Source organism: Mesoplodon mirus (assembly GCF_964341445.2).
Source record: "Mesoplodon mirus genome assembly, chromosome: 6".
Classification (NCBI taxonomy): domain Eukaryota; kingdom Metazoa; phylum Chordata; class Mammalia; order Artiodactyla; family Ziphiidae; genus Mesoplodon; species Mesoplodon mirus.
In genome coordinates, this window is record NC_138982.1 from 94749840 (window position 1) to 94772536 (window position 22697).

At 35.1% G+C, this 22697-nt stretch overlaps 1 protein-coding gene across 4 annotated transcripts in view; it reads right to left on the reverse strand.

Annotated features, from left to right (window-relative positions):
- Positions 1 to 22697, reverse strand: part of ALCAM (activated leukocyte cell adhesion molecule) — a 208086-nt gene that overhangs the window by 44783 nt on the left and 140606 nt on the right. For all 4 annotated transcript variants that reach the window (XM_082625201.1, XM_082625200.1, XM_082625199.1 and 1 more), the window contains exons 2-6: positions 14521 to 14621; positions 10432 to 10651; positions 3515 to 3579; positions 2198 to 2285; positions 1559 to 1741 (exon numbers count right to left, since the gene is read on the reverse strand). In XM_082625201.1, coding sequence (XP_082481327.1) covers positions 1559 to 1741; positions 2198 to 2285; positions 3515 to 3579; positions 10432 to 10651; positions 14521 to 14621 — 657 coding nt within the window. The remainder of the gene's footprint in view (positions 1 to 1558; positions 1742 to 2197; positions 2286 to 3514; positions 3580 to 10431; positions 10652 to 14520; positions 14622 to 22697) is intronic.

The following is a 22697-nucleotide window of genomic DNA, read 5'->3' on the forward strand; positions in this document are numbered from 1 at the left end:
CCTTCTCAAAAGCTGTGCCCAATGCTCCCTACACAGCCAGCCACAGTAAAATCATTTCCTTCTTCCTCATCCAAAGACTTTTCTGCCCATCTATTTGCCCATGCCTGACACTCACATACATTTCTGTTCTTTCTTAAGCCAATTTCCCAATCCTTTTCACTCATCTTGATGCTCTTTCCTATCTTATACTCCTATACTTACACCAAGATAGTTTATTTCCAACTGAATATCTTTGAACAGAGTTCTGCTTCCACATACAGAAATAATAATTTGATTTTAGATAAGCTGTACGTGATGAAATCCTTTCAATCCTTGCTTTTAAATCAAGTTGAAATTTATTTACAAAGTTTAAGGCAAAACAACCCATTATGGCTAGGGCATGTGGAACTTCAGTTCTGTTCTTCTATAAGGTTCTGCACTTCATGGAGCCAAAATAAAAATGTAGCTGAGATAAAACTCTTTGAAGGTTCAGTGGGCATTTCTACCCTTTCTCTCAAATAGACATAGAAGTACTAGGTTATTCTACAACATAAAGCAGTATTATGAGAATTTCTGATTCACTAAAAAGTAATAATAAAGTTTTCTTGCATCTTTCCCCAAAATATATCTCTAGTCCATGCTTATGAAGTAATAATGATTATATAGTAATAATGATGATAGTACTTAATAACGAACATTTAATGTGCTATATATTGTGCTATTTTAGATTTTTGATTTTACTTAATCTCCATAATAACACCATGAGTTAAGTATTACATTAATATTTTTCCTATTTCAAAATAGGAAAACTGAGACCTAGAGTAGTTAAGCTTCTTTTCTAGAAATACAAACTAACAGCACTGGGACTGGATTGCCAGCATCTTTGCTCTTAATCATATTATCTTGGCTCCTGTCTTACAGGAAAGAGCACAGCATTGGAGAAAAGGATTCTAATCCACTTGCCACAGCTAAGTTAGGGCAAGTCTCTAGGTCTCACTTTACTGTTAGCTAAAATAATGGACTTAGATCAGATGATCAAGAAAGTTCCTTTGTAGTCTAATATTCAAATCTATTAAGTTAACCAAAACATGTTGGAATTCAAAATCCTATTTAACCTTTATGCAATTGATCTCATTATTAAAATAAATTTCTTTATTAAAATGGAAATTCCACATCTAGAAAACCAATCAGTCATAAGCTTCTATTCATCTGTCATTCATTCAGAAAACCATCAGATGGCATTCTGAACTCCTACAAAATCCAAGGCTGTGCGTCAGGGCTGAGGACTACCAGAAGAAATCAGAGTAAGTTAGAGATCTTGTGTTTAAGAAAACTTAGTGTCTAGCGGAATACAGAAGAGATGATTATAAATAACAAAGTAGAGAGTGAAAGATATCATAGATGCATAAGCATTTATTCTATAGGTCTTGCAAAGAGGAAGAGATTATTTGGGTACCATGGAATGGGGATGGGGGTTTGGAAGCAGATTCCAAAGAGCTTTCGGATTGGGACTTAAAATAGCATTGGAATATTTTTTCTAATACATAAAAATTGCATAATTTTATATTGAGTTACTTACAGTAAATATCAAAGACTGCTTGCTCAGAGTAAACTGTTTTCTGGCCAGATGGTCCATAATATGTCACAGAGCAGGTGAATGGCATTTGAATGTCAGCCTTGGTTGTCTTGTACTCCAGGGATGAAGTCATGATATAGAGCTGAGTCACTGGGTCCATTTGCTTTTTAAAAATTATGACCACCGCTGAAGAAAATAAAGAACACTAATGGTAGGATCTTTCATCGGAAAATCACAGTCCTTAATTAACTGTCACAGCAACTTTGAGAAGTAGTTTTGTCCTTCTTACTGTATTTAACAGGAGGGAAAATTGACATGTAGTGAGGTAGATGTCTTTTCAAAAACATGAATCAGAGACATGGACAGAAATAGAATCCTGGAATTCTATCTCCCACTCACTTTAATTAACTTTTAGAACATGCCATATAGAGAAATAATTTTCTCTGCTCTTGATTCTTCTGCACAAGGTCTAAAATGATGTTTTAAAAATCCCTTCTGATTTAATGGATACTTAAAGTAACAAAGTATAGAGTCATAGATCAAAAGAGGGCAATGAATTTAGACTCAGGATAGTCTAAGGAATGCTTAGACAAGAGAAAGGCAAAACACATCATCTGAATTTATTGCCCACTTCTTACCCACCTCCTTCAAGGGGTTGCAGAACTTTTCCATTCTTGTACCACGTGATGTTGCCATCCGGATAACTGTCTTTTGAAATGCACTCACCCAACTGCAAAATAAAGAGGAAATATTACAACCTTGGTTCCATCAGTGGTTGTCCATTTGAAAGCCCCAGACTCCTCAAGAGATGCACAGTTACTCCAACGATTTCCTGACCCATTCATTTTCCAAGCCTCGACTAAGGACTGAATGAATGCACTCTTGTATAAAAACAATGTTTTGTGCTTAAAATTATGGTCTTGCCCATTTAAAAATGTGCAATAGATGCTGCCACCATTGATAAAATCACATTCATTTAAAAGCATTACCCAATTCATTTTGACAGTATTCAGTTTTAAAATTAACTAAATAACATAACTATATTAACATTGGCTATTACCATGGTTAATAGATCTGTGTATTCAAGAATCATTAATGGTGTTAAAATGAGGCTGCCTCTCCAGCTTCATGCTACGTTTATTTCAGATGACATATACTTACCACGATCTATAATCCCCACCACTTTACTTCACATATGTTCTTAATATTTAGTGTTGTATTATGCAGTCAAATTCAATCTGATTCAAAGAATTCTGAACTTGCTTTTTCCCCCAGCCAAGGAAAATTTGGCTATTTTAGTTAGTGAAAATGAGATTATGAATCAAGTGATGTGCTCATATATGGAACTCCAGTTTTGTCGCTCCTTCAATACAGACTTCCTTCAAACCTCTGCTACTGTGATTGTTTAAATCTGATCTTATCCCTTAACTTCAAGTTTTCAATAGTTTAATTTGTCAATAAGATAGAGACCAAGCACTATACATGACAGAAGGCTTGTCATAATCCAGCTTCTCTTTAACTCTCGAGATTTATCTCTTATTGCACTCTCTTGCCCACTGGCTGAGCACCCATAATTCCAGCAACGCAAATAATGTGTTTCCCAAACATGCCATTTTCTTTAACATGGTATTATTTCATATTCTTGGAAAGCCCTTTTTACCTTTGCTCTGGAGAAAATCTACTCATGTGTCATTACTTCATTAAACATCCATTTTGTTCAAACAAGAAGACGTATGCCTTTTTTTTACTCTCATCTCCCTCTCCTCCCTTCAGAAATGACCACACCTTCCTCTGTGTCTCCTCTCTACCTTGTGCAGACTTTCTGACTGGCACCTGGAACATTGTCAGCTGTCAGCTCCACTGAGCAAAGTCTATCTTATTTGTCCTGGCATCTGAGGCCAGGAGAAGGCATTCAACACTAGGCTAAGGAAAGGCAATTAATCAAAAACAAGTTCTTACCTTTTTAAGCTGCTCTGTTTCAAGAAATGGAGCTTTGCTTACAATTTCGGGTTTAGATGGTTGCTCTAAAGTTAAGTAGAGAAAGATTTTATGTGCATGTGGGAGAAGAAAATGAACATTTGTGGTTCGGTTTATAGAAAAATAATTCATTTACTCAAAGTAGAAAAATAAGCAACAAAATAAAAAATAGATTTCCCATATAATCTATAATTAAGAAATCTGGTTAGTTTACCCCTTCCAAATATTTGCTTTATTATATTAAATATTATTTTCAGTGCTTATTATTCCCGTGAATAAAATATTGGTGATGTTTTCTGGATGCTTTATAAACAGTGAGTATGGGTTAGATTGTAAACAGAGGTTAATATACTAAAGAGGATATGTTATCTGCAATTGGTTACCGTGTGCACTTTCTACTTAATAATTTCCATCTCCTTAGATGAAAACCTGAGTCCACATGAATCTGAATCACAGAGGTGTTTATTTAAAATGCAGATTTCTGGGCTCTACCTGGCCAATTAAATCAGCATATCTGGGGAAAATCCTATAAACCTACTTTTTAAACAAGTTCCTTTGGGGATTCTTGGGCACAGTGGAGTTTAAGAATCACTGCTCTAAAATCATGGGAAATGCAAAGTGGCTAAGGGATGTAGAAGCCCAAGTTTCCTGTGTACCTCACACCTTATCTTTTAAATGAAGTTATATTATGAAATTATAAACGTGAGAAAATCTTTCAAATTTGGAACCTGAGATAATGGACAGAAATGTTTTAAATATAGGAAGTTCTGTAAGCATAAATTCTAGTAGAGGCTTTGGGAAAAATTGATTACAAATTGCAGCAAGAAGGTATTATTTAAACTTATTTTATTCTTAGCTATTAGTTATCTATCATTGATGGATTTTTAAACTTTTTAATTAGCTCTAACAATTAGTCTAGAAAATGGATATTGCCTCATTGTCATTGATTTTTGTGAGTCTCATGGAGAATTATTCTATTTTCAAATAAATAGACAAAAACAACCAGCTATTCTCTCTTTCATAGTCTTATTGTCTACCATCTCTATACTTTTAATTTTGATTACCAAACTAAACTAAATTCCTTTTGTATAATTATTACTCAATTTGGAATTCAGTTATCAGACATGTTACCTACCCAGACCATTATAGAAAACAAGGATGAAGACAAAAATCTTTGGAACAGCAAGATGGGTATCACCAAGATTGTATGCAAAAATAATGTAAGCTTCTTCAGGTTAATATCCTGAGTTAATTTTCCCTTTGCAATGGTTTTATATTAGAAATTAGAATAATTAATAATAATAGTGAATCTGCCTATCTGTTGAGCTTACACTTTAATTATAAGAGGCCCATTTACTATTAATTCTAGAAGTATAATTCTCTTGATACAATTTTCTGAAGAGCGATTATCTATATTCTAAATGCACAGATTGGAAAGAAAATATAAGAAAGATTAAAAAAATGGAAAAAAGAAACATAGAAAAATAGAAAAGCATAACAGACAATTATATTAACACATACAAGAAGTGACACCTGGCTACCTGATTGTTAGGAATGTGACCAAAAATATTAAAAACTGACAAAATATAAAAAACTGATCCAGCAATTTCACTCCTGGCATATATTCAAAGAAAAGAAAAACTCTAATTCATAAAGATTCACGTACCCCTATGTTTTTAGCAGCATTATTTACAATACACAAGATACAGAAGAAACCTAAGTGTCCATCACACATAAAGAAGATGTTACATGTGTACACACACACACACACACACACACAAACCCCTAATGGAATACTAGTCAGCCATATAAAAGACTGAAATTTTGCCATTTGCAACAACATGAATGGACCTGGAGGGTATTTATGCGTAGTGAAATAAGTCTGACAGAAAAAGACAAATACTGTATGTTATCACTAATATGTGGAATATAAAAAATAAAACAAATGAATGAATATAATAAAACAGAAACACATTCACTGATATATAGAACAAACTAGTGGTTACCAGTGGGGAAAGGAAAAGGGGTAGGGACAAGATATGTGCAGAGGGTTAAGAGGTAAAAATCACCATGTATAAAATTAATAAGTAACAGGTATATATTGTGAAGCACAGGGAAATATAGCCATTATTTTGTAATAACTTTAAAAGGAGTATAATCTAGAAAAATACTGAATCACTATGTTGTACACCTGAAACTAATATAATATTGTAAATCAAGTATACTTCAATTTTTAAATTTTTTTTCAATTAGAAAAAATAAATTATAAAAATCAAAACAACATAAATAGCAATTCCTGGGAAACATGTGGTAGGGGATTAAAGCCTTCTCCAATACACATCAGTAAGTCTTGGTTTTACCACTATTTTAATGTAACATCATTAATGTTCATAATTACAACTCTGAGTTATTGATAAAACCTTAAATTATGTTTAGAATTCAATGTTTTATGGCAAATGTCTAATACCTTTGAGAGAGGGCTGCATCCAAAATATTTAAACAGAACAAAAATCTTGGAGCTTGAGTAAGTGTAAGTTCTCTGGGAACTAAAATCAGTTATTCAGTGACACCTCTCTGAAAGCTCAAGAGAGGTAAGATATTAAATTAATTGTTGTGGTTGATCAAGTGTCAAGATTAACAAGAAAAAAAGAGCAAATAGTTTTTTGTTTCCTCAGTACTATCTATGCCTGGAATATATAGAGAGATTTGAAAAATCCTCCAAAAAAATTAGGCTCTTAATAGAAAACGAGGATGGGCAGTTTTGTTAAGTTATACTAATTTTTAGTTTACCAAAATCAGATACCAATTCACTTGGAACATACTTCCTCTAATGTCAAATATATTCCTCTACTTTGACTTATAAACCCCATATAACCATAAATACTGATGTGTTACAATTGTTGGTCTTTTCCACATGGCCATGTGTGCTTTGTTTACATAAGCACTTTCTAAAATTTATTCTTATTTCAATAAAATAAAACTGCAGCAAACCCAGGAAAACCTGATGAAAGTATGCTTAAAATTTAGTCCTCTTTGTACTGTTATTCACTTTTCCACTTAGAATAGAGAGTCACAGTGGGTATTGAGAAAGTAATGGTAATACCTATCGCATTTCTCTGAGTTATTTTCTCAAACTTTTGTTTCAAATCTTCTATATTAAATACATATTTTGTATGTAACTTTCTCTTATATTAGCTTGTAACAATCGATGAGTATTAGTTAGAAGACCATAAAAGAGGATGTGTACTATTTTAGCAAAATTGCATATTGATTCCAAAGTGTTTTAAAAAAACTTTATGTGAATTATGTCTTAATATGATTCAAGGATTCATAACTAAGTATAGAATTGAAAGGAAAAGTCATACCACAAATTTATTTGCATTAGTAAAATAATTTTGTCAAGAGTTTCACAGCCAGGTGAGGATGGAGTGATGAATGCAAAACTGCTCTATATCACCCAAATGCATGAGTGTTATTCTCAAAAACCTCACACAGAGGATGGCTCAATTTGATATGGGAGAGCAAGAAAAGGCAGGTGCACTGGTTACATTGAGTCAAGGGTGCTTCTCTCAGTACTTTGTCAGCAATCAACTCTTGATGTACTTTAAGTAAATCACTGTGAGCATGAAATCATAGTTTATTTTCCTTATGAGATGGGAAAAGGTATTTTTTATATTTAAAGAATCAAAATGAAATATACAGTGTAGATCTCATTTGTTAAAAAGGTATTTTCTGCTTCCTTCATTCTAAAAAAATAAAAATGACCAGCAGTTGAAAGTTGAATAACTTTCACAGGGAGGGTGGGAGGAGGGATGCTCAGTTTTGATAAAACATTGAGAACAGTGTCCCAATGAAAGCTCAAATAACACTGTGATGTCAGCCATCACTAGAAGAGCTGGTTGGTCCAGGTGGAAGTCACGGGGACAGTCTTCCTTTTAATACCACACACACCAGTGCAGAAGATTAGGCTGGATTGTGGTTTTCAAATGCTTTTTTAGTACTCAAGCCCTTCTCCCTTTTTTCTCCCTGAACAAAATATCATGAAAAAACTTTGAAATATTGAGTGGGCGAATTATAGCTAATCAAGTAGAAGCAGCTCCTCACCTACCTCAGCCCTATTCATTAGCACGTCAAGAGGATCCTAGGAACAAAGTGGGAAAACCACCACCTAATCCAAAGTACTCATTTACTGATGAGGAGGGAATCGAAGCCCCTGCCCTGACTGGTGAAGTCACTTGCCCAAGGTCAGAAATTAGCAGCAGATCGAACAAAGCCAGATCTCCTGATGACCAGTTCAGTGATTTTTCCATTATACCACTGACAGCCATTTGGCTCTCTGGGCAAGCATTCAACCTCTAAGATCTACTCTTGCTAAGGGATGGTTTTATTAACTTCAAATGTGCATTAAATGCAAACAGTTTGATTTTGATGCCATTCAACTACTAACCAACCAACCAAACAAAAATGCCTCATTAGTGGTGACAAAGCATGGGACTTACTTGGATCTGGTCTGCTTTACGGGCATGATTTCTTGCATCTGAGATATAGCTTAAAACTGAATAAACAAACCAACATCAGAAGTAATAAAGTCATCAGTCATGGCCTCTAGTTTGAATAAAAACAGTTTGTGCTCATCAGGAGGACACTGCAGCAAACTGATCTGGGATTAGCTCACATTAACCACACTCATTCTGTGGTACACAGTGCATGTTGCTAGGTGCTAGGTGACTCGACAGAAGGAAACAGAGGACTGATTGATGAGCCTAGTAACTCTTAAGTGATTGCAATATATACATGTGTAGAATGAAAGCCTCCATGTCACAGCTGCTATTTGCTTCACAAATAATGATCCAGTGTAAATTCATTATTTTTAAAAAAGCAAAGCCCTTATATGCTCTTGCAAGCTCTTTCTTTATCAAGAGCTGTGCTGTTTATTTAATTGGACTTGGAGGGTCCCACAGTTTCTAGTATAAAACCCCATTTTCAAAAGTGTGTAACTTGTCTATTTAATTTCTCTCTGGCCCAGAGCCTGGAATGCAAATTCTGTTTCTGAGAATCACTTTGTGTTCAACAACATTCAAAAGAGAAGGGGGTAGGGGGAGCTGATGGTATGCAAGGTGTGAGTTTGTTTTTATAACCATAGAAATCCTCTGTATTCCAAAACAGCTTACAAATTTTATCAAATTAGGCCAAGTGAACTTTTTTGGCATTTAAAAAATTATATTCTGAAAATTGTCACAAATGTTTCTTTGAAATGGAACAACCTGAATTTTCTCAACTTTCTTGTAGACTGTCTTGATATTTGGTAATTTTAACATAATAACAAAGAAACATGACAATGACAAATCAATACACATAACTTTAGAATGCTGTGACTTAATCTCTGTACCTACTGCAGTACATTCTTGTGTACTTATATTTACGATGTCATGGCCTAATTAAAGGATTTTGGTTGCTCTCTTTAGAAAAAGTGTTTTTAGCAGCACACCATCCATCTTCCTAATAACATCAAAGTGAAATAAAAGACAAGAAAGAAAAAATACATGGGACTTTGGCAAATACAGTATGGAGATTATCCGGGGTGTTTAATGGAAGGGGGCATAACTGGGAAATGCTTGGTACTTGGTTTGATCCATAAAATGATTGAGTTGAGTGGATGGTTTCTGGAAAGTACCTTCTAAGCTGAAAGGTAATAAACTGAAATGTGTACTATGCTTTTACAAGGTTCTTCGGGAGAACAAAGGTCTCCTTGATAGTATAAGCACTCTTTGAATCCTTGTCATGAGTCCATAGGAGCGCTGAAATCCATATAAATGCTTAAGGGACAGTTCTACTTAGTTGTATAGGATATTACAAGAGAAACAGGAAAAATCCATGGTTAATTGCTGTAGTAGCAAGGCCCTCTGGGTTTCTTTCTTCCCTGTTTATTTTAATAATTTCTAGGTGCTGTCAAGTTATCAGAAAGCAGAGGAAAAAACTGAAAAGTGAGACCTTCTTCCCTAATTAAAAAAGACTGGCATTCTGAAATTTTCGAGACCTATTTTTCTCCCTGTAATTTCTATTAGGATGTAATGAAGGTGGGATATTTTATTAGAATATTAAAAGATAAAAAAGTTTTAATTAGAACTTCTCAAGTCATTCATTTGCATAGCTAGTTGTACACGCACATTAACTATATATTATCATAAGGCAAAGTAACCTCCAGTAATTATTCCAAGTTTCTTCTACAACCTTTTCTTGTTCCAACCCTCCTCTACTTTTTCTCCTTGGTGGATTCCATGTACACAATTAGAGTGTGGTGAACTTCTTTATTTTAGGGCAATTTTCTAAACCGCCTGAACAGTCTCAAGAAGTAAATCAACTAGCATTAAGCATTAAAGGTCAAAATGTGTGTGTGTACACACACATATACACACACATGTATATATATATATAGAAAACTTAGGTCTCTTGTTTGTACTTTATTGTTTTTACATATCAAATGGCAACTTTTATATGGTTTAGCCTAATGCATATATATGTAAGCACGATATGCATGAATATGTGCATGTATTATATATTTATGTATCAATATATATCACAGAACATTTATTTGTACATCAGTGAAAGTAAAGGATCACATGCCATTTTCATTTAGCAGTATTTCATATCACAGGAAATTTTACCCAACAAAACAACAGAATATTCTTTTAGTTCCTCATTGTAAAGCTTGTATTTGCATTTCAGGTTTTTTGTTTTCCTCACTGACAGCACGCATGAGCAGAATGAAGATCTCTAGAAGTCCTCTTACATAGATGCCTACTGTGGAGACACTACAGAGAGTTCAGTCTTCTTTCTAAAGAACATTTTCTAATACCAGCCAACAATCCCACTTAGTAGTTACACTGCAGACTACTTACTGAACACCTTGACTACTGTAGGTGCCTCAAACACGTTGTCTTCAGTTACGAGCATGCACACAAATCTCTTTTCATCACTGATCTTTGCATTACTGATAGAGAGAGTGTAGTTTTCTGAGAGGTTCAGTCTGTCTTTGTATTCTGGTACATCGTCGTACTGCACACTTTTCTTTGTAGAGGACCTGAAGGCAATAAATACTGGGGAGCCATCAGGCTTTTCCTAAAAATTGAAATAACAATACATTTTTTAAAAACAGGCATATTTAGATGTTTCAGGATTACAGCCAGAACAATAAAATTTTCTTGGCTGTATTATTCCACCTAAATTTGTAGTCTGGTCCAAGAAGAATAATTTTAGATAAGTGCCTCATATAAATCTTTGGTTATAGAAAATTACTCTTCATAAGAGGAGAAGCTGTAAGTTCTTTTACAGGTATCAATTTAAATATACAAAAATGAAAGGACAGAACTTTAGGAATCCAAGCTTTTCTTGCATCTGGAGGACAGAATTAGTAACTGTTTGAAAATGACAAGGGTTGGCCTTATGTCTAATGTAAAAGAAAAAATATAGATGAAAACAAACATATAAGTATTATGTTACAAAAGGATTTTCAGCTAACTATCAGAGCAAGCATACACTTGAGCTGCAAACACTCATTTAGAAATCCTAGGCAATTATCTTTAGCATGTTCATTACTTTAATCCACATACTTTATGTGTCCACACTTTTCAAGTTTCAGCCAGAACTGACACAGCTGACCTTTACACATAACACAGCTTAATGAGTCTTCATGGAGGAACAGTATTTGCCCTTGTGGAATGATCATGTCCATTAAGCAACAGAATTAGATTAATCACTAAAACCCATAGTTTTGCTATCTGAATCTTAAAACTTAGCTCGAAGGGCTTTCATATAAAATCTGGCATATACAATTATGCCAAGAACACTGAGACATAATTCATTTCTTTCTCTGCTCCCACAAACATTCTCTTACCTACTAGCAATAATCTAAAATAAGGACCAATCCCTCTTCTACTTACCTCACAAGGTCTTTGAGAAAATAAAATATGATAAAACATTCTAAAATGCATGACAAATTTCAAGGTGCTATAAGGAGTAACATTTTAAAAATTATTAATACTTACTAATGTTATGGACTAAATTTATATGCCTAAACCATAAACCCCAATGTGGGATTAGTGGAGGTGGGCCTCTGAGAGGTGTTGAAGTTTAGATGAGGTCATGGGGATGGTACCCTCATGATGGGATTAGTGCCCTTATAAGAAGAGGAAGAAACGTGTGAGCTCTCTCTCTCAATGAGAACACAAAGAAGAGGTTTTGTGAGCACATAGCAAGTGGCAGCTGTCAGCAAATCAGGAAGAGGGCCCTCCACAAGAGGTGAATCGGCTGGCACCTTGATTTTGGACTGCCCAGCCTCCAGAACTGTGAGAAATAAATGACTGTTTAAACTATCCAGTCTGTGGTATTTTGTTATAACAGCCCAAGCTGACTAAGACAATTACTAAGCTAATCTTGGAGTCCAAAAGGTTTAGATGGTTGAATATCTGAATACATCAGTAATACTCTCCTTAAATCTTTTAATTTTGCCACAGGTTTACAATGCAAATCCTTGTACTAAATCATTCCTTCATTAAGAAAAATATGTTAGACCAGTTAGACCAGTATCTTAAATTTCTGTATTTGTTCACTTATGCAAGAAATAATAGTTAAATTTCGAGCACTTAACTGTATGCCAGTGTACTTTCTTTGGGCTTTCCATGCATTAATGGATTTAATATTCATAACAACCCTGTAAATTACACATAATATTGGCTTCATTTTTAGACAATGGAGACAGAGATTGGTTAAATAACTGGTCCATTGCCCCAGCCAGTGTATCTCAGCAGGGCCAAGACTGGAGCTCCACAGCCCGGGTCCATTATAACTACATTATATCATTCTCGACAGCCGTTAGATGCCTCTTCTGTACCAGGCACAGAGGCAGATGCTGGTGAAGAGGTGGTGGGAGTGAGGTAGGGCGGGGTGCACAGGGAGCTATGATCTCCATTCACAGGGAGATTACCATGCAGTAAGAGAGCAACTAATCCATCTTTCCTCTGTGTTTGTTCCCTTTCACTCTTTCCAAATCTGCTCTTTGTCTTTCAGGTTACATTAAATTAGAGGTTGTATATTATGTTTGTGAATCAGGACTGCTTTTAGAGCGTATGGTACTTCAAATGTATCTCATCAGTTTATTGCTGAAGGTTTTTGTTTCATTAACAATTTGAAAATTGCCATTATTATTTGTTTTCACTGCCATTGTGCCAGTTCCATTTAGGTGAAAATTATTTCCTGGGCATCAGAAATGTCTATAATCACAGAAGTTTTCACCACTGTATTCTATTTATTTTAGCACTAAGTTTGACTCAATGGTGAATGAGGTGGTAGTCTCCCAGACCCTTGGAATTTTAGGGGTGCTAGTAGACTTTGTCCTCATAGGCCTTAACTTCATATTTCCATTTTTATAGGGAGCCAGAAATAGTTAAAAATTACCCAGTGTGAGCTGGATAACATGAGGAGGGATCAGGAAAGTGCTATGCTGCCTCACCTCCTTCTTTTGCCTTCACCTGCCCTTCACACAGTGTGTTTAGAGCTTAGTAGCCCCACACTCATAACAGCTTACACTCTTCGTGCAATTACCATGCGCCAAGTACTAGGTAAATATTCTGATATGAGTTACTTCATGTAACCTTCAGAACACTATAAGGAAGATTATTATTATCTCATTTTTTAATATGAGAAAATGGGGATTAATTCACTCCTCCAGAATCTCACAGCCAATACATGGTAGAACATGTCAGTCTGACTTCAGAACCATATTTTAAAAGATTGTGTTATACTACTCCTGGGGTGCAACTTACATACATTTCTATTCTGCAGAACATTTGTTCTTGCAGATATCTGAAAGGAAAAGTTGTGTGGTTCAATGAACTTAAGAAATGAATGAACTCAGACAATTCATCATGTATCTTAATATAGGAAAGGCTCTGAGAAGTACTGCAGTAAAAAAACTTTTCAAAAATTATTGGACCATCACAAGAATTAAAGTAATATAGAAGAAGTGTGATTGGATTTGAAGTAATTCAGAAGTGTAAGATGCTTTCAGGAATATATCAACCAATTAATTCTGCTTTTTTTTTACATGTGTAAGAATAATACATAATAAAAATCTATGCCCAAAGTCAAAAAAAATTATTGGACCATCAAATCCTTTTCCTATTCAAATACCTTTTAACATTTCATGGACCTAGGGAAAATTTGCCAGTTGTGTTCAATGAAACATATGTCCTCTTTTTAAGCTTGCAAACCATTGTGAGTCTCATGTGATCTAGCACTGGGAAATTGTGCCACACAGACACCTTTTGTTGGTCTTGGTAATGAAATTGAGATATTTTATCAAAGTTACCTAGCCTTTCCACATCACCTACCAGGATATCTACCCTTCATTTCCAGACCCATCAGTACCTTGATACCTGGGAAAATATGATTTTGCTACCTGCAAAAAATGAGTAAAATCAGCAATGTTAAATTTTAAAAGGACCTACCACTTCTACTGAGTTCTAAGACCAAGTACCAGTAACAGGCTTCTAATACTGATGACTAATTTTCAGTGAACATTTGAATGCTCTGGCTTCTGATACATCTTGCCTTTGCAGTAACCACACCAAACAAAACATGAGTGTGTACAGAAAGGCTGCCATCTTCCACTAAGCTCTGTCCTATACTCCACTGATTTTACCCTGGAACTCTGCCTTTTCTTCTGCCTCAAACACTTCAGGGTGAACCTTTCGGACTAATTTGAGCTAAGAATTACCTATTTATTGGCTTTATTTTAAAATAGCGTTTGTTATGTAAGACTTAGGGATTATTCTTTTGACATATTCGACACATTAATTTCACCTTTTTACATTTATACCTACAGTAGAATATTGCCATTACGTTAATTTGAAATTCACATCTACTCACAGAAGGAATTTTCTTTCAAAAACTAGAGGCAATTAACCAAGTCCAAGGTAGGTCACACTTACATATTTCCATTTGCCAAACATGAGATTCTGAGGTACACTGAGTCGGCAAGGCATGACAATGGTATCTCCATATACTGAGTTTACAGTATACCATCCAAGACCTTTAGAAAAAAAGGAACAGAAGAAGAGAAGAGTTTAAATGTTTTCTTGAAATAAAGTAAATAACTTCAGTTCAAGATGCATGTTTTAATGAAGCTTATGTATTATAATTTTATCTTAAATGGCATACAACAAAGTATGTAGTTAGAACATATTTCCTATAAATATCAACAGCTCTTATTTAGCCTTCAAATGTCACATAATTCAAATCTATAAACCTCTCAGTTTTAGCGAGGAATAGATAAGTAGTATATGCCAAAGGAACAGTGTGGAATCTGAGGGTTTATTTTCACCTTCACTGTATTTCATAAGAAAAATCTTCACTATATTTCATAGAAATGTGGGACTATACAAAGAGATTAACATGCTTAAAATTCTCAAAACTAGCTTTAAATATGTTTGTGTTTTTCATTTGAAAATATTGTTAAGCTTAAATTTGGAAAAATGTAAAAACTATTAAAAACTAAGAACTAATACATATAAGACCACAACAGAATCTTAAATATAAGTGGCAAAATGAGCATGAAAATGGCCTGCGTTACAGTAGTAATGGTTAAAATACTAGTTTTCATTTTAATTATACATAAAATATTAACAGGAAAAGAATTTGTAAGGAATTCCCTGGCACTCCAGTGGTTAGGACTCCACACTTTCACTACTGAGGGCGCGGGTTCAATCCCTGGTCGGGGAACTAAGAACCTGCAAACTGCATGGCAGCCAAAAAAAAAAGTATTTGTAGTATGAAATTTCTTCATGAAGTGATTACACTGCTTTTTGGGTAGACAATCTAACTTAAGCAGTAGTTTGCTACTAAGGTACAGAAAACTTCCTGGTTTTATTTAATTCTTTATTGAAAAGAACATGATGATCAATAATTAAATTATCAACAATACCCACATTTTTGCATACGTATGTAACATACTATTCAAATCTGTACATATTTATGAACTTTAAAGAAACATAGGCATTTAACTTGGCAATTGTATAGTACTTAGGAAATATATCAGATCTTTTTACCTTATTTTTTTTACAACTATCTTTAAAGTTAGATACATTTACAATTAAATACCTATTAAGATATGTCATAATTGGGTACAGAATGTGAAGGGGCTAACTTTATTTTAAACTGAAAAGAAAAAGAAATGATATTTGGTCCACCAGGTGGTGCTAAAGTGCAAAGCTAAGGCAATTTACAACACATGAATAAGACCATCTTATGACTTTCTGAAGAAACAAGACAGGGTGGATACTATCTTTCTCTGTTACCCATCATTCACAACATATAAAAATTTCATATAGGGAAAAAATCATTAACCATAGTAAAGAAAGAAAAGGTAATAAAATTCCTATTTTAAAATTCTGTCAATTGAGGAAGCTACTTTCCTCTAAAGCAATTTTGCTCCAGTGAACAAAAGCATTACAAAGAACACAAATTTCATGTAAATATACTGCACAACTACTTTCCAGCATTTTTAACATTGTTAAAATAAAGAATACAAAGTATAAACCATGAGAATGTGTTTTTAACTTGCTATTAGAGATAAAATTTTACTACAATTTTTATTACATTCTGTTTTATAATGAAAAATTACTGGGTGGGAGGGAGGGAGACGCAAGAGGGAAGAGATATGGGAATATGTGTATATGTATAACTGATTCACTTTGTTATAAAGCAGAAACTAACACATCATTGTAAAGTAATTATACTCCAATAAAGATGTTAAAAAAATTACAATTTTCCATCAATAATTTTTAATTGTTTAGTGCCCACCATACTTTAAATTCCTTTTTGCTATAAATCATTGAAGAGCATAAGACTATAAGGTCTCTTCAGCCTGTTAAAATAAAAATTGTGAGGATTTAGATATGTGGTGGCAGACAGGCAAAGTGATGATAGTTAAGAAATTGCTTTGTTTCACAATATAGTACTTGTTTTCTACAATACTTTGGATATTAAATATGGAACTTGTATCATGTATTTTAGGATCTGTTCATGCAGGTTTGCCAAACCATGGAAACCATTTTGTGATTTAATATTTTGTTTTTTTCATCAATATATAGCAAGACACTTGAATATGTAATGACTCTAAGATAATGTGAATCTCTTCTTAAATTATGGCAAGACATGCACCTCTAATTATCTACTATAATTATAAAAACACACCTTCTTTTGACTACTGACAGTGCTCCCATGGTTGGTCAAGGAGTGAAAACAGTTTACACAGCTTCGGTACCAATGAGGTGAATCCTTTGCTAGGTACAGGGAAATAAAAAATTCCTTTTCCAAAAAATTTAATGCTTTGCTCTTTCTTACAGACCATTTTTCTTTCCTCTTCTCTACAGAACTTTAATATACACCAAATTTTATAATTTTATATTTTATAATTGATTTAAAAATTTTATAATTTTTATAATTGATTTTAAAGCAGTATGAATTTCAAGTACATAATGTATTAGTATGATAAAAGCACAATCACAGCAGGAAGAGGACCATATATATATATATATATTTTTTTTAAACATCTTTATTGGAGTATAATTGCTTTACAATGGTGTGTTAGTTTCTGCTTTATAACAAAGTGAATCAGTTATACATATACATATGTTCCCATATCTCTTCCCTCTAGAGTCTCCCTTCCTCCCACCCTCCCTATCCCACCCTTCTAGGTGGTCACAAAGCACCGAGCTGATCTCCCTGTACTATGCGGATGCTTCCCACTAGCTATCTATTTTATGTTTAGTAGTGTATATACGTCCATGCCACTCTCTCACTTTGTCACAGCTTAACCTTCCCCCTCCCCATATGCTCAAGTCCATTCTCTAGTAGGTCTGTGTTTTTATTCCCGTCTTGTCCCTAGGTTCTTCATGACCATTTTTTTTTTCTTAGATTCCATATATATGTGTCAGCATACGGTATTTGTTTTTCTCTCTCTGACTTACTTCACTATGTATGACAGATTCTAGGTCCATCCACCTTACTACAAATAACTCAGTTTCGTTTCTTTTATGGCTGAGTAATATTCCATTGTATATATGTGCCACATCTTCTTTATCCATTCATCTGTCGATGGACACTTAGGTTGCTTCCATGTCCAGGCTATTGTAAATAGAGCTGCAATGAACATTTTGGTACATGACTCTTTGAATTATGGTGTTCTCAGGGTATATCCCCAGTAGTGGGATTGCTGGGTCATATGGTAGTTCTAGTTTTAGTTTCTTAAGGAACCTCCATACTGTTCTCCATAGTGGCTGTATCAATTTACATTCCCACCAACAGTGCTCCCTTTTCTCCAGACCCTCTCCAGCATTTATTGTTTGTAGATTTTTTTTGGGGGGGGGTACGCAGGCCTCTCACTGTTGTGGCCTCTCCCGTTGAGGAGCACAGGCTCCGGACGTGCAGGCTCAGCGGCCATGGCTCACGGGCCCAGCTGTTCCACGGCATGTGGGATCTTCGCGGACTGGGGAATGAACCCGTGTCCGCTGCATCGGCAGGCGGACTCTCAACCACTGCGCCACCAGGGAAGCCCTGTTTGTAGATTTTTTGATGATGACCATTCTGACTGGTGTGAGATGATATCTCATTGTAGTTTTGATTTGCATTTCTCTAATGATTAATGATGTTGAACATTCTTTCATGTGTTTGTTGGCAATCTGTATATCTTCTTTGGAAAAATGTCTATTTAGGCCTTCTGCCCATTTTTGGATTGGGTTGTTTGTTTTTTTGATATTGAGCTGCTTGTAAATTTTGGAGATTAATCCTTTGTCAGTTGCTTCATTTACAAATATTTTCTCCCATTCTGAGAGTTGTCTTTTCATCTTGTTTATGGTTTCCTTTGCAGTGCAAAAGCTTTGAAGTTTCATTAGGTCCCATTTGTTTATTTTTATTTCCATTACTCTAGGAGGTGGTCAGAAAGGATCTTGCTGTGATTTATGTCATAGAGTGTTCTGCCTATGTTTTCCTCTAAGAGTTTCATAGTGTCTGGCCTTACATTTAGGTCTTTAATCCATTTTGAGTTTATTTTTGTGTATGGTGTTAGGAAGTGTTCTAATTTCATACTTTTACATGTTGCTGTCCAGTTTTCCCAGCACCACTTATTGAAGTGGCTGTCATTTCTCCACTGTATATTCTTGCCTCCTTTATCAAAGATAAGGTGACCATATGTGTGTCGGCTTATCTCTGGGATATCTATTCTGTTCCATTGATCTATATTTCTGTTTTTGTGCCAGTACCATACTGTCTTGATTACTGTAGCTTTGTAGTATAGTCAGAAGTCCGGGAGCCTGATTCCTCCAGCTCCGTTTTTCTTTCTCCAGATTGCTTTGGCTATTTGGGGTCTTTTGTGTTTCCATACAAATTGTGAAATTTTTTGTTCTAGTTCTGTGAAAAACGCTGGTGGTAGTTTGACAGGGATTGCATTGAATCTGAAGATTGCTTTGGGTAGTAGAGTCATTTTCACAATGTTGATTCTTCCAATCCCAGAACATGGTATATCTCTCCATCAATTTGTATCATCTTTAATTTCTTTCATCAGTGTCTTATAATTTTCTGCATACAGGTCTTTTGTCTCCTTAGGTAGGTTTATTCCTAGATATTTAATTCTCTTTGTTACAATGGTAAATGGGAGTGTTTTCTTAATTTCACTTTCAGATTTTTCATCATTAGTATATAGGAATGCCAGAGATTTCTGTGCATTAATTTTGTATCCTGCTACTTTACCAAATTCATTGTTAGCTCTAGTAATTTTCTGGTAACATCTTTAGGATTCTCTATGTATAGTATCATATCATCTGCAAACAGTGACAGCTTTATTTCTTCTTTTCTGATTTGGATTCCTTTTATTTCTTTTTCATCTCTGATTGCTGTGGCTAAAACTTCCAAAACTATGCTAAATAATAGTGGTGAGAGTGGGCAACCTTGTCTTATTCTTGATCTTAGTGGAAATGGTTTCAGTTTTTCACCATTTAGGATGATGTTGGCTGTGGGTTTGTCATATATGGCCTTTATTATGTTGAGGTAAGTTCCCTCTATGCCTACTTTCTGGATGGTTTTTATCATAAATGGGTGTTGAATTTTGTCGAAAGCGTTCTCTGCATCTATTGAGATGATCGTATGGTTTTTCTCCTTCAATTTGTTAATATGGTGTATCACATTGATTGATTTGCGTATATTGAAGAATCCTTGCATTCCTGGGATAAACCCCAGTTGATCATGGTGTATGATCCTTTTAATGTGTTGTTGGATTCTGTTTGCTAGTGTTTTGTTGAGGATTTTTACATCTATGTTCATCAGTGATATTGGCCTGTAGTTTTCTTTCTTTGTGACATCTTTGTCTGGTTTTGGTATCAAGGTGATGGTGGCCTCTTAGAATGAGTTTGGGAGTGTTCCTCCTTCTGCTACATTTTGGAAGAGTTTGAGAAGGATAGGTGTTAGCTCTTCTCTACATGTTTGATAGAATTCGCCTGTGAAGCCATCTGGCCCTGGGCTTTTGTTTGTTGGAAGATTTTTAATCCCAGTTTCATTTCAGTGCTTTTGATTTGTCTGTTTATATTTTCTATTTCTTCCTGGGTCAGTCTCAGAAGCCTGTGCATTTCTAAAAATTTAGGACCATATATTTTTAATCACTGTATCCCAGGGACAATGTCTGGCATTTACTGGCCATCTAATAAGATGATTTTTCATTTGAAGCTTGTGCCATCCTTTCCATTTTGGTCATCAAATTAACATTTTTAAAAACCAGGGAGGATTTGACAACACTGGAACTTTGAGAATTCTTTTTCCTACCAAATACTGCAAAGGCTGTCATACAGTGTCTTCGATGTGTAAGGAACATGGATTTGGGCTTGGATGGCCCTCTCTTACTTGAAGAGAAACAAACACAAAGCCAACATTCTTACAAGTTTATGGATTAAACTACAGGAGAGGACATTTCTCCCTTCCCTTTCAAGAGAAATTAAGGATTGTTTGTGCTATGTGATCTGCAAATGACACTAAGAAGTGACTTTTTCCTTACTTGTGATGACCACAAAGCAAAGAGTTATTTTTAAAAGTATTTGCAAATTCATGGATTGAGTCTTGTAGCGACAGCTCGATATCCAAAATTAGCCAGGACAGGACTCTTCAGAGCATGGCAAATGCAAGGGAAATAAGAGATCTGACAAGAATGAGGGCAGTATGTAAAAGGGCAATAGTTACAGATAGAAGCCCTGGTCCACAGACTGAGGGCAGAATGCATGATAATTATTTGCATTATCACTTGTGGCATCAGGAGCCACAGTCATGATGATTTTAGAAATAATTTTCAAGTTTGTTATAATCAACAGCTTTCCTCTTCAGGTAAGAGTATAAGGGCTCCAGGTTCATCTGATAGAAAGACTAAGGCTTACACATGTGGGAGGGCTAATATCTCTAACACCCAAGGGATAAAGTAGTTACAAAGACTACTGTGATTTGGTGATGAATTAGCATCCTGATTTCTAGAGACGTCTCAGTCTTTGAGATGAAGTGCCAGGGAGACCCAAAGCACCTGTCAAGACAAATAATTCTGTTTATACTTTTCATAGAAGCAAGAGATTTTTATCTTTGAATTGCCAAGTCTGAATAAATTTAGCCTACTAGAATTCCCCTGCAATTCTCTCCCTGTAATATCAGTTGGTTAAATTATTCATGGTTTTGTAGCATAGAGATTATTGGATACAATTGCAAATATAGAATGTCTATGATGTCCTTCCTCAAAGAGGCAAAATATAAAATATAGAAGGAAATGTCTGTGTGCACAAGGGTATGAATTTCTGTGTTATACATGTTATGTCTATGTGTATATTGTATGTCATAAGATACTTTAACCTGGGCTAAATCACCTTTTGTATTAAATGTGTTTTAAAATTTTAACATAGTGTTATGAATTATTATTATCACTGTTGCTATCAAAATGTCCTGACATAACGTAAAACGTAAATACGTTTGGTAGTGTATATATGTCAATGCTACTCTCTCACTTTGTCCCAGCTTCCCTTTCCCCATCCCCTGTAAAATAGCTAGCTAGTGGGAAGCAGCCACATAGCACAGAGATATCAGCTGGGTGTTTTGTGACCACCTAGAGGGGTGGGATAGGGAGGGCGGAGGGAGATGAAAGAGGGAGGGGACATGGGGATATATGTATACATATAGCTGATTCACTTTGTTACACAGCAGAAACTAACACAACATTGTAAAGCAACTATACTCCAATAAAGATGTTTAAAAAAATACGTGTTATATTTGAGAAGCAGTGTGTAATAATTTAATGATTCTTATGAAGAGTTATTAGCTAAAGATAAAGAACAATAGAACCTAGAAAGGCTACATAGGAGAATTCAGTGGGAATAAAATGAGATAAGCACAGCATAAGAAAAATCTCTTGACCAAATAATTCTCACACGTAGAATTCTCAGGCAAGTGATCATAAAGTACAAGATAATTATAGTTATGCATTTTATATAGCAAATAATTTAAAGAGGCACTGAAACAGACTGGCAACCTTCTGAAGTTAGGTGAACACTTTATAATTCTAATTAAAATAATAAAACTGTAAAAATTTTGGCAATATTGATGAGAATTTCTTTTTCTGTATAAAGTAATTCTTAAGGACTATCAAGGTCAGAGTAATCATTCTCTTTGCATTGCTGACAACTAGACATTTGAGCTGAGGTCACTTAAACATCAGAATCTGCTACCATGTTTCAAGCAGAAGTACAGCAAATAATATAGAATAATACAGGACAAGAATTCATCAGAGTCTATTTTACATGCTGCAATTTAGCATGGTTAATTATTATTATTATTATTATTATTATTTTTTTTGCGATACGCGGGCCTCTCACTGTTGTGGCCTCTCCCATTGCGGAGCACAGGCTCCGGACGCGCAGGCCCAGCGGCCACGGCTCACGGGCCCAGCCGCTCCGAGGCATGTGGGATCTTCCCGGACCGGGGCACGAACCCGCATCCCCTGCATCGGCAGGTGGACTCTCAACCACTGCGCCACCAGGAAAGCCCCGGTTAATTATTTTTTATTGCACTGATACTTTAAAAGCAACATCAT